Source organism: Euphorbia lathyris, chromosome 3, assembly GCF_963576675.1.
Source record: "Euphorbia lathyris chromosome 3, ddEupLath1.1, whole genome shotgun sequence".
NCBI lineage: Eukaryota > Viridiplantae > Streptophyta > Magnoliopsida > Malpighiales > Euphorbiaceae > Euphorbia > Euphorbia lathyris.
In genome coordinates this window covers 110,920,222-110,933,516 of record NC_088912.1, presented here as the reverse complement: position 1 = coordinate 110,933,516, position 13,295 = coordinate 110,920,222, and the positions used below count along the sequence as shown (strand labels likewise).

Sequence of the window (13,295 nt, the reverse complement as noted above, 5' to 3'; positions counted from 1 at the left end):
TGCCTTTGTGAAAAATAAAACTCCAGAAGAATGTTGGAGCGATTTGAAACCTAACATTGAATATTTCAGGGTCTTTGGCTGCATTGGAAATGTTCATGTACCTGATGCTAAGAGATTGAAGTTAGATGCAAAAAGTCAGAAATTAGTCCTAATCAGCTACAGTGTGGAGTCCAAAGGATATAAGCTGATTAATCCTTTCACAAAGAAAGTAACCATCAGCAGAGATGTCATCTTTGAAGAAGATGAAAGATGGGATTGGGCAAAAACAAAAGAGGAGACTACTGATGTACTTGATTGTGGAGAAGAATATGAAGAAGCCCACAATCAAGGAGATGAAAGTGAAGAAGAAGCAGATTTAGATGAAGAAAATACAGCAGATGTAGATGAAGACATCACCTCCAATGACGCAGAAAATTCAAGCTCCAACAGTGATGTTCCAAATTCAGCAAGTTCCAGCTCTAACTCACCGAATTCCAGCCCCAACAATACCTCTAATTCATCTTTCTCAATTAGAGAACGAAGAACTCCTGCCTACTTAGAAGATTACACAAGTGGAGAAGGATTCTCTGAAGATGAGGTACAAAACTTTGCTCTATGTATATCTGCTGATCCCATTTTCTATGAACAAGCAGCAAAATTGAAGAAATGGAGGGATGCAATGGATCTTGAAATCGAAGCAATAAAGAAAAATCAAACTTGGGAACTTGTAAAGGCTCCTTTGGAAGTGAAGGTGATAGGTGTCAAGTGGGTGTATCGAACCAAGATGAACGAAAATGGAGAGATTGACAAATGTAAAGCACGTCTCATGGCAAAAGGGTATGCTCAAGAAAAGGGAATTGACTACAATGAGGTCTTTGCACCAGTAGCACGATGGGATACTATTCGCATGGTAATTGCAGTAGCAGCGAAAAATGGTTGGAAGCTGTTTCAACTAGATGTTAAAAGCGCATTTCTACACGGAGAACTCAAAGAAGACGTCTACGTCGCTCAGCCACAAGGCTATGAAGTTAAGGGAGATGACAACAAAGTATACAAACTAAACAAAGCTCTGTATGGCTTAAAGCAAGCTCCAAGGGCGTGGTTTAGTAGAATTGAAGGATACTTCGTCAAAGAAGGGTTCGAAAGAAGCTGCTGTGATCCTACCTTGTTTGTAAAACAGGAGAACAACAAGATTCTAATTATAAGTCTCTATGTTGATGATCTTGTTTTTACAGGAAATGATTTGATTATGATACAAAATTGCAAAAACTCTATGAAGAATGAGTTCGAGATGACTGATCTAGGAGAAATGAAGTATTTCTTGGGAGTGGAAGTTCATCAAGGAGTAAATGGCATTTTCATCAGCCAGAAGAAATATGCCAGTGAAATGCTTGAAAAATTCGGGATGAAAGGGTGCAATTGAGTCAGAAATCCAATTGTTCCAGGAAACAAACTATCAAAGGAGGAGGAAGGCACTCAAGTAAATGGAACCTTGATCAAGCAGATTGTTGGAAGCTTGCTATATATGACTGTCACAATACCAGATTTGATGTACAGTGTATGTCTCATAAGCAGATTTATGTCAAAACCAATGGAGATACATATGTTAGCAGCTAAGAGAATCTTGAGATATATTCAAAGTACTACTGATTTTGGCATTGTTTACAAACGAGGCTGCACAACTGAGTTAATGGCATATACGGACAGTGATATAGATGATCGAAAGAGTACATCAAGATATGCTTTCGTATTAAGTGGAGGAACTGTAGCTTGGGTGTCCAAGAAGCAACCTGTAGTGAGTCTGTCAACTACAGAGGCAGAATATATAGCTGCTGCCTCATGTGCGTGTCAATGTGTCTGGATGCAGAGAATTCTGAAACAAATTGAAGGTACAAAAATTGACTCTGTCAAGGTTCTCTGTGACAATTCTTCTACTATTAAACTTGCAAATAATCCGATACTTCATGGGAGAAGCAAACATATTGATGTACGATTTCATTTTTTAAGAAATCTTGTAAATGATGGGTCAATTAAAATGGAATATTGTGGCACGAATGAGCAAGTTGCAGATATCATGACAAAACCGTTAAAGCTTGATCAATTTGAGAAGCTTAGAGAAGCACTTGGTGTTCGAAGCAGCTTGGGTATAAACTAACTTGTTGTAAGCAAGTTTAGTTTAGGGGAGAGTTTTGTTAAGTAACGTGTCTTCTTGTTTGAAGTAGTCTTTGCTGTTAACAATAAGTGTTAAGTAACGTGTCTTCTTGTTTGAATTAGTCTTTGCTGTTAACAATAAGTTCCTAGAAACTAGGAATAAGTTACAGTTTGATTTGGTCTTTGCTGTAATCACGTTTCCTGTATATGTGGGATACGTTAGTCTCTGTTTTTGGATTTCTGTTCACTGTAAAGCTATTTAAATCTTCCTCAGTTTACATTCTAAATAACAAATACTCTTTGCATTGCGTTGCAATTTGTCTATTGTGTTCAAAATTTATCAAATACAACTCCAATCTAACTCAATTAAGATGTGTTCAGTGAAATACTTGAGCTGTGTATGCAGAAGTTTTGCGAGAACCTTAACAAACTCTTCCTTCTTACTCTCATAATTGAATCTCACAGAATTCAACAGCATTTGCTCTCGCTTTAAATCATCTGTCAACTTCTCCTTTTCCAATGTCTTCTGCTTGAGCTGATTCTCAGTTTCCATGCAGTTATCAGGTGGATTTGCTGACATGGAAGGTTTTGGAAATCTTACATCAACATCAGTCCTGCTGAACAAAAAAAATCCAGAAAGAAGAGATACCAAATGAGAAATACACACACAACATGCGCTCACACACACATGCAACTCTAAACATAGGGTATGCATGTCAAAATATGTTATTTAATAGCCAGATGCATCGCATGAAACATAAAAGATGGCCGGGTGCACTATGCGTCCGTGAGGGTCCAGGGAGGGATCCCACCATAAGGGTCTACTGGGGCAACCCTTCCACTGCCAATTTCATTGGCAAGAGGCTGCTCCTAAGACTTGAACCCGTGACCTCTCGGTCACACAACAACAACGTTTACCGTTGCGCCAAGGCTCACCCTTTGGATCGACATTCTAGACAAAATACATATTTCTTTTCTTTTGTATGATAGTTGTACAAAAATTGGCGGAAGAAAAATCCATGCACCAAATATCATGAGTTGAATTTGGAAGGTTAGAGGCTAATGCTATGAACCCTATAGGTGGCCTATTATAATCGAATTATAGCACAAACATAATTCTACAATCTATCACGATTCAGAAAGACATTTCTTTCTTAGTGCATTTAAACTACCTACATGCAGAAAGCAAATTCCGAAATACCACAAAAGGAGATGCTGTAAAACAATGAAATTCACCATTAGATCCAATTGGAAGACAAATGTCAATAATGAAAGCAAAACACTTACCGATTCCACAAGGAAAAGAAACCATTAGGCTTAATAATCCCTCCATCCAGTGAAATTGCTCCATCACTTTTGTAAACTTGCAGGCGAGAAAAGAGGCTATAAAATAGAGTCTTTCTGAGGCCATACACATCGGATACATACAACAAATTCATGTAAGCCACATGGATCATGTTAACAGCGAAACCAATAAATCCAGGTGGGCACTCGCCATTAGGCAATTTTGGCTTTAGAAGATCAAGCCTTCTTTCAGGGTCATCATCCACAAATTCACCACAATAAGGTCTACAAGGGAAAAAAAGTTTGTAATTCAAGAGCTGAATATCAAACTTCAATAAAGAAAAGAAAGAGATATATGCCTTAAGTTTTCAAGACAAATGACAAGAAATCGACCATCCAGAGTCCGTCCGATAGTAGTACCAAAGCCTCGAATTCCATAATCACTATTTATATGGCCTTCCTTGTCATAAGTTTCAAGAGCTTTAACACCTTCGTAAGTTTTGCAAACAATTCCTAGCAAAGCCTGCAATTAAGAAAGAATAAGTAAAAGTAGATTGAAAACAGTGCAGATAACTAACAACAACTGCATTATCATGCAGCTCTTTAAAGCAAAGATCAGCGTGGCAGTAAGTACGGAGGCATTTCACTGATTGAAAATAATAAGGGCTCTTGGAATTGTGGAGTACATAGATTAACTGACTACATTAGAACAAGGAACAGTATGCTATATCAGCAAGGAAACTAATCATAAGACTTATTTCATAGAAGAGGAAGAATCTACATGTTAGATAGATAGTAAATATCAATAACAGATAACATGCAACTTCAAACTAACCTGCTAAGATTATCATCATCCACCTTGCCCAGAGTAGCAACAATACCAAGCACATCGTTAGTGAATGCGAGTTGAGGTGCATGAGTACCATGATGTGTTGTCAGCTGACACGGAATGCCTGCAGCAGAAGTTTCATGCTTTACTATTTCTGCCTCACTCTGATTGGAGGAATGGCTTTCACTTTCACCACTAGGAGGTCTTGCGGAGTGATAATTACCAAGAATAACTAAAGGAAACTTGTCAGTATAAAAAAAAATGAAAATGGAAAGAGATATTATGCATCACAAATCATTATACACATAAAATCTCCAAACAATTCTAGCATCTAAAAGTAAATCCTTTCATTCGGAAACACTGGCTGGAAGTTGAGATAAAAAAACTGCTCACACTATAAGTTCTGAGCTTTGGATTGAGTTACGGGTCCTTGACTATGAAATCAAGAAGTAAATCTTCTTTTCTTTTTCGACCTAGCTTACCTATAATGAGAATTAATTTCCTGACCTCAGAATTTGTTTTTCAAATGAGGAGTACAAAAGGCAGACTTGAACTAGGACTCCTGCTCATATTATCATTCAAACTTCCTAAATAAAAATTCTAAAATAAAATCATACCCCTATTAGAATTAAAACTTCCTAAATAACAATTCTGATAATAAATTCCTACTCCTCAAGGACTAAGACTTCCTAAATAAATAACAATTATGAAACTAGTAAGTCCTAAACCTAATCAAAATAACTATTTATTATGATATAGACTAGCTACAACAGTTTTAACATTGCCTTCCCCTACAAAAATGAGTGTGATCTCATGCACAAAGATGATAACTGGAGCTACTTTCACCAAAGCATCAGTTGGTGATAGGATCTTCATCATCTGGTTCTAGTAAAGGTTCATACTGATGTCCTCATGTATATGATTAGTCATAATTATAACAAATCCTCTTAGTCTTTCGTTTCTCTAAACGGTCCTTCCACTGCTGGCCAACAGTCCCATCTTGATAATTTCTCTTTTTTCATATAGCCTTGGCAATTCAGCAGACTTATGCAACTCTACTTTAACCACTATTGTGCCTTTCAGCCCACTCAGGAATATTCCGACCTCCTGTTTTGCCATCGAAATGCTCATCTTCGCGTCCTTGCCGGTAGTTGTTCAAATCGTCCTAATCCTCAATTGTGCCTATCTGTTTAACTTTCACCAATTCTCCAATTGTATCATCCTGGATTGATGGTCTAAACCTCTGGATTGAAACTCTTCCACTGTCAACTGCAGTTTACCCCTCTCTTTGTGAATCATGATTCAGCACGTCCTTCCAAGCGGAAGGAAGCTAGTACCACATTTTCTTCTTCAACAGTGTGTTGATGCTTATTAAAATGCTCACACATATGCAACCAACCAGCTCAAGGGATCATATGACCCACCAAACTTAGAAAACCAGTTTCGAGAATTTTGGAAGCAGACCTCCTCTGCGGTCGTATTCTACTGTCCACCCTCCAGTCTCCTTCCTTGTTGTGATAATTTCTAGTTTGAGTACCATGGCCTCCACCTTTGGCCTGTCTTTGCAATATGAAGCTCAAAAAGGCTTCAAACTGTTTTTCCACATTACTTGATTCAGCCATAACTTGCTCTAATACCACTTTGTTAAGCTCCTGAACTTTAGATCAAATTACGGGTCCTTGAACCTTGAAATCAGGAAGTGAATCTTACTTCTTTTTCTTTCGAGCTAGTATGATGAGAATTAATTAATGCAGCTCGTTAGAGAGAAACCCGGATCTCTATGATGAGAATTCCTGATCTCTGAATTTGTTTTTCAAATAGTACTTTACCAATGATAAATGGTTCCTTTCTATAATAGTACAAAAGGCAGACTTAAACTAGGATTCCTATTCTATTAGATTTAACACTTCCTAAATAAAAATTCTGAAAACAAACTCCTATCCTATTAGAATTAGAACTTCCTAAATAATAGTTCTGAAAATAAACTCCTATTTCTACTAATACTAAGACTTCCTAAATAAATGATAATTATGAAAATAACAATTTCTAAATAAATTTACTCTGATTTAGACTAGCTACAACAGTTTCCTAACAACATCATTTTCGGTTTATATCAGCAAAAACTTTACTGAAATATTTTGTCTAATTAAATTAACTAAAACATTGAAGGAAACAGTATATACGAGTGACAGATCTAAACATTGTCACCACAGTAGTTAAAGCACCTGGAGAACCAAGAATTAAAAACAGGTGACTCAGTTGAACTTGTTAGGTAGCTACCATGCTTAAATTAAAAACCATTACACTACACAACATAAATTTGTTCCTAGATGTGCTTTTATCCAAGTGAACAGCACATGCAAATACTTCTTAGCTGAGTAATCTTCAAGAAGAACTAATCCTCTAGAAAAGGCACAAAAAATAAAATTTATCATACCTTGCAGATCAAGTATTGAGGTTTTTAATTTGTTTCGTTGACTTTTCAAAATTTTCAAGTTATCCTCATGCTGCTTGATTTTGATTCCTGCTGCTTGTAGATCATCTTGAAATTTCTGCAAATGTTACAATTTAACAATTAGTTCTTTGACCTACTTTACATTGTAAATAAGCTCCAGTAACTTAAAGGATGTCTAAAAAACGAACAAATTGCAATGTGAAATTTCTGTTTTTTTTTTTACAAATGTCAACTCCATAAAACAAAATATAAATAAGAGAAGAATTGCTTTTGAATTACACCCACATCACAACAAAATGTAAAGATGCTATGCAAACTGAAAACCTTAGAATTGTATGTGATGGATTAGGCTTGCATAGAACCACCATTTTGCATTTCATTACTTGGGATAATACTAGCTTCTTCTTTCATTAGAGCTCACAAATCCTGCGGAAACACTCTACGTAAGAATTACAGTTGAAGCAAAAGGATCGACTTAGCATTTGCAACTATGAACATATCATCTCAAAGAGCAACAAGAATATGTTCCTTACACAAATAGGTAAAGCAAGGCACATTTGTATGCATCACAGTGCACCTCAAGAAATGATAAAAAGCCGACAAACAAAAACCATATTTACTAATAATAGAAAATGGTCATAGTAATCTTCTGAAATCTAAAGGTGATAAAAGTCTAAAACATATGAAGCCTCAGACATAATTTCTTTATGGTCTCACTGCATATAGTGAACAAATTAAAAGCCTTCAAAGCTTATGCTCTCAATTAATGTCCTAACTATTGGAAGATGAAGTCATCAAAATTAGCTACAAAGTTTAAAAGTTCTCTACCATTCAGAAACAAGGGCTGACAATTTAATTTCTTTGATAACAACAATGCAAGCATATACATGGCTTCTACTCTTCTAGATGTCAACCCATATTTGAAGTTTTTACATTTCAAGCTGTAAATTCCATCTTTTTATGCCTTTAACACTGAATGATTTAAAGCCTGGATTCATCTTAGGGCTATGGAAAACTTTCAAAATATAGTTCACTAAGTGAAGCAAAATGAAGCAGGAAAAAACAAATAGCGAAAAAGGGAAACAGAATCCAGCCACACTAATCACGAGCCTTCTTAGGGTCTCCAAATTTATCATTCTCATTTAAGCAATAATTCAAAGAAACTTCCATGATTTTCAAACAACAATCACAATGAAAAATCATTTTCCAAGCCAAGAGCATACAACTTTCACCAGAATTACAGTTCTATTATGAAGCACCGGGTAGGCTCGATACGGCAAATTTTATATATAATTAATAATATATATATATATATCATTTATAATGAAAATTCAAAAGATACATAAATATATAAATCACAAATCATATTCACAAAGTCATTATAAAAACAGAAATAATACTCTCAAGTCATTATAAAACCACAAATAACATCTATAATATTAACTAATAAGTAATTAATTCATAGCAGATCGACCAGATGAGAGGAAAAACTCGATCAAAGCAGATCCACCAGATGAGAGGGATCGACTTGAACAAAGCAATCGCGGAAGACAACTGATTGCACAGAACCACTTAACAGAAGAACTCGACCAGATGAGGGAAAAGATTTAGGAATTTCAATTTTGTTAGGGTTCAATAGATTTCGTGTCGGTATATACTAGTAATCCTGAGATTATTTCATTTTAATCCTTATATTTTTTGAGTTTAAAAAAAAAACCCTTATACTTTCGAAGTTTTTTTTATAAAAAAAACCGTAAAATATCCCCGAAGTGTCCCTGGTGTGTCCCCGCGTATCCCCTCATTTAAAGAAAAAGGGGATACTCCCAGGCGTGTCCGTACGTATCCCGCGGAATCCCCTCACCCGGAGTATCGGATACGCGTACGGTGACCTCCGGAAAGTATCAGTGCTTCATAGCAGCTCTAAGACCATCTCCAACCTAGCATCAAACCGTATGCATCAAAATACGGTCATTTATCATCAAATTTGATGCTCCATCAATTTTTTTGATGGAGCATCATTTAATAAAATAATATTATTTATTTTCTTTTTCATTTATTTTATATACATAAAAACCAGAAATCAAAAATCATTTAACACTAATAATCAATCCATACAAAATCATTTAACTCTAATAATGATGAAATGGGTTGGAGTAAAACCATTGTAGCAACATCAAAACAGAGAGAGAAAATGATGAAAACATGGTTTGATGTAGTAAATTTGATGAAATGTGTTGGAGATGGTCTAAGCCTGGTTAGTTGGAAACTGAAAAGAACTGTTCATTAAACCTGAAAGGCAGTATTACCATCCATACATGATTCAGATCAACGCGGTTAGGTGTTGACAACAACAAATTTAACTTGTCAAACTAATTTTTGTGACTCACTTATATACCAAGTAAAACAAAATTCACTTGAAATTATCTGATTATCGATTTATAAAAATCCATACAAAACAATTTTTCTTAGCAAGAGGAATTGAGTCCAATTTATATTAGAAAATTGGAATTATCCCAATAATCAAAGAAAATTAAGCAATTAAAAAGAACCAGACAAATTCCATCTTAAATTACAAAATGCACAACTGTAAAATTATGGACACTAATTTGGTCGCTCCAACAATGAGCTTACCCAGAAATATAAGTATAGAATTCCTGAACGTTAAAGACCTAGGATGGCCAAACAAGAAGACTGTGCAAGGCAATGAACTGTGGCACTGAGGGAGAGATCCGAGTGAATTGAAGAGCATGAAATCAGGGTTTGGAGTGGATCTATGGGGTTTAAGTCAACTTCCTCTCAAATAAAAAGCTAAATAAATAATTTAAATAGTTTCTTTTTTGAAACCAAACAAAATGTTATTAAGAAATTAAGAAAGATTTATTACAAACTATAGAAACCAACAAATCATGGATAGAAAAATCACTAAAGAAACTAGCATTGGACCGAGCATGCCTAGCCATAGCATGAGTCGCTCCGTTCGCTAATCTCGAGATGAAGATCACAGAATAATTTAAATAGTTATTGAGTTTTGTCATAGTATTGTACTATTAGGTACTTGTGGTTTCCTAAATACACTACCACTATGTTTAACAGAGGTGATATACGAGGTGATATTCGTAGTTGCCACCGTAAGAAACACCCTTACCGTTGTGATTTTAGTGACAAGAGAATAGCTATCATGATAATCTACACTAATTTGCTGATCATAACCTCGAGCAACTAATCTTGCTTTGCATCGATCAACTGATCCATTAAGAGCATATTTAATCTTAAAAATCCACCTGGAAGTAACTGTATGTTTACCAGGCGGCAATTGCACGATTGTCCAGGTTTTGTTTTTCTCCAAGGCTGCAATCTCTTCCGCCATAGCTTTCTCCCATTGAGGTTGTCCTTTTGCTTCTTTATAACTTCTTGGTTTAGCTCTTTACTCATAGAGAACAAAGAAGCTTGATAATGATCGTTGTATTGAATAATATTGTCATAATGAATCACTTGATTGACAACAAAATCTTGTAACCATGAAGGTTTTTGAGTGACCCTGGTAGATCTTCTTGCTAGAATTTCATTTTCAACAATTGGCATATTGTGATTAGTTGTCGGTGAGTCAGTTCTGGTAATTGCTGATGAAGGAATTTGTGGTGTATTTTCTGCTGAATAATCATCATTTTGAGCACTATGAAGAGGATCAGGAGGTTGTGAAGGCTGTGAAGAGGTGCTTGCTTCAATATCAGTGAGACCTTGATCATTATCAAGCGAAGACTAAAACAATATTGATGATGTTAAGGGCCTGTCATGTACTGAAACAATAGTGTTAGATAAATAAGGAAAAATATGCTCATTGAAATGAACATCCCTGGACACACACAAACGGTGAGTTTCCATGTTATACATCTTCCATCCTTTTTGTCCAGTTGAGAGCCCAACATAGATACACTGTGTTGACCAGTCATCAAATTTCCCTCTCTGAGGATTGTTGTTCAACATATATCCTTGGCAACCAAAAATCTTCAAGTTTGTCAAACTTGGTTCTTTTCCATATAACAAAAAATGTGGAGATTTCCACTGCAATACCTTAGTCAGATAGATATTGAGAAGTGTAGTGGGATATAACATAGCTTCACCCCAAAATTTGACAAACAATCCTCCTTGCTTGAGTAATGCCCTCGCCACAGTAGTCAGACTTCTATGCCGCCTTTCTACCACCCCATTCTGCTGAGGTGTGTACACATAAGTTTTCTGATGCGTGATGCTATGTTTTGCAAACACTAACTGTGTTGAATGTCCAAAAAAATTCAGTCCCATTATCACTTCTAACTGTCTTGACTTTAGTATGAAACTGAGTATTTACCATTGTGATAAAACCATCTAGTAAGCCTGACACTTGGTCTTTGTGTTTAAATAAAATAGTCCATATCACACGGGAAAAATCATCAACTATAGTCAACATATATCTATCACGACTAATAGATGTTTGTTTATAAGGCCCCCAACAATCAACATGAATCAGATCAAACACTTACAAGGTCTTAATGAAACTTAATCCAAAGGAATTTCTAATTTATTTAGCTCTTAAGCAGATATCACAATCAGCAAAACTAATAATAGAACTCTTAGGCAAATTAAAAACATGTGATAATTTCTCATGTGAGATATGCCCCAAACGTTTATGCCATAATTCGACATCAACATTATTGTCTATAACAGATAAAGACACAAATCAGTTTGGCTTACAACTTTTTGAATTGCATTCCTATCAAAGGAATCTTTAGCAAGATAATACAACCCTCTCTTCAATCTTCCAACTGCTAATCGTTGATTAAAATTTCGGCCCTGCAAGATACAATATGTGGTCCAAAAACATACTGAGACACCTTGATCTTGTAGCAGTTTACTAACTGACATCAAATTGTATTTGAATTTGGGAACATAAATCACATTCAATAATTTGAAATTCTCAGCAAATAATACTTCTCCTTGATGACTGACTATTTGAGCCTCACCAGTTGGTAAAAATACTCTCTTAGGGACATCTAATTTGACCATATTCCTCAATAAACCAGCATTATATGTCATATGAGTTGTTTCTCCTGAATCAATTATCCATTCATCAATGCTTAAGAGAACTTGAGCAAGAACTGTTACCTGCACATGCCCCTACAAATGCTGAAAACTCTTGTGGAAGATAGTCTTGTGTTGTTTTCCCTTTGAGTATCCTCTGTACTTCTCTCTGCACTAGTTCTTGTACATATTCTTTCTTAGCAGAACTTCCTTCACCTTCTTCAAAATCATCTAGTGGAGAAAACTCTTGTTGCTCATGAGACATATGTGCCCGATGGTTAACTAGAGCTAGACCTGTAACTCTCTTTCCTTTAAACAAATCAGGATATCCTTTAATACAGAAACACTCACTCTTCTCATGTCCTCCTTTCCTGCAATAAGAACAAAATTTCTCCTCCTTGCTTTTCACCGAGGAATTAGCATTATTACCCCGATTACCATAATTGCCACCATTATTATTACGATTGACATTTCCAGTTTTTTTATTACTGAAATTTCGATTTCTAGTTGTTAAATTCATAAAATCATTCTGAATAGAAGCAATGGAATTAGGATTTCTCTGCTTTTCGATACGTATAAGCATCGAATAAGCTCTATTGACTGGAGGTAGAGGATCCATCAACAATATTTGATCTCTCACATGATCAAACTCTGGATTTAATCCAGGTAAAAATTGTATAAGTTGCTCTTCCTGGACCTGTTCCTGTACTAATTTCCTTGCCTCACAAGAACAAGCAATTGGAGGCTTCACAATAGCATATTCATCCACATTCGTTTCATTTTATTGAAGAAATCAACCAGAGACATACCTCCTTGATTCAAGCTACAGATCTCTTGACGCAATTGAAAAATCAATGGTCCATTACTCTCGCCATATCGTTCCTCCAGTTCCGCCCATAATTTTCTGGTTGTTGGTGCGTACAAGTACACATCGGCTAAATCTCTGGACATCGCATTTATAATCCAGGAAAAAACAAGATTGTTCTCTCATTTCCACTTGTTGTATGCATCTGAGGTCTTATCTACTGGTTCTTCATCTTGAAGAATATGATTTGACTTGCGTTTGGCGCTCAGAGCGAGCAACATCGATCTCCGCCATGGTATGTAATTAGATCCATTCAAAATCGTGCTGACAATAACAAGTCTGGGATTATCATTGCTATTGTTGACAGTTGATGAATTCGAGTTTGAATTCATCGTTGAATCGCCTTCTCCTTCTCTAGAATCTGAATTGCGATTGTTATTGGAATCGCTACTTTCAGATCTCCCTGAAAAGAAGAAGAAAGGAATTTCAATTACTTGGTGTTGCTGATAAAATATCAGCTATTTATACAATTAGGAAAAGCCCTAAGGCTAATTACAATATAACTCCCTCAACTATTATTATTCTCTAACAGTTTTTTACTAATTTGACAGGTTGTGAACTAAATTAATATTTAAGTTCATTTTACACAATTAAAATTTGATTTTTGGATCCGTGTTATGTCAATAAATAAATGTAATTGAAAAAAAATTTAAAAAATTCTCTTAATTGTCATC

At 35.6% G+C, this 13,295-nt stretch overlaps 1 protein-coding gene across 1 annotated transcript; it reads right to left on the bottom strand.

The window, feature by feature from the left end:
- Positions 1-2,401: 2,401 nt before the first annotated feature.
- LOC136223905 (uncharacterized) lies at positions 2,402-13,025 on the bottom strand. The gene is made up of 8 exons (XM_066012074.1): positions 11,841-13,025; positions 10,002-11,528; positions 7,023-7,124; positions 6,681-6,795; positions 4,250-4,475; positions 3,808-3,937; positions 3,418-3,699; positions 2,402-2,747 (listed from the first exon to the last, which is right to left on the bottom strand). The coding sequence occupies exons 1-2, from the start codon at positions 12,373-12,375 to the stop codon at positions 11,515-11,517; spliced, it is 549 nt and encodes a 182-aa protein (XP_065868146.1). The 5' UTR covers positions 12,376-13,025; the 3' UTR covers positions 2,402-2,747; positions 3,418-3,699; positions 3,808-3,937; positions 4,250-4,475; positions 6,681-6,795; positions 7,023-7,124; positions 10,002-11,514.
- Positions 13,026-13,295: the final 270 nt, after the last annotated feature.

Bases quoted from the DNA above. Each gene is read 5' to 3' on its own strand.
- LOC136223905 (XM_066012074.1), bottom strand. From the start codon at position 12,375: ATGGATCCTCTACCTCCAGTCAATAGAGCTTATTCGATGCTTATACGT.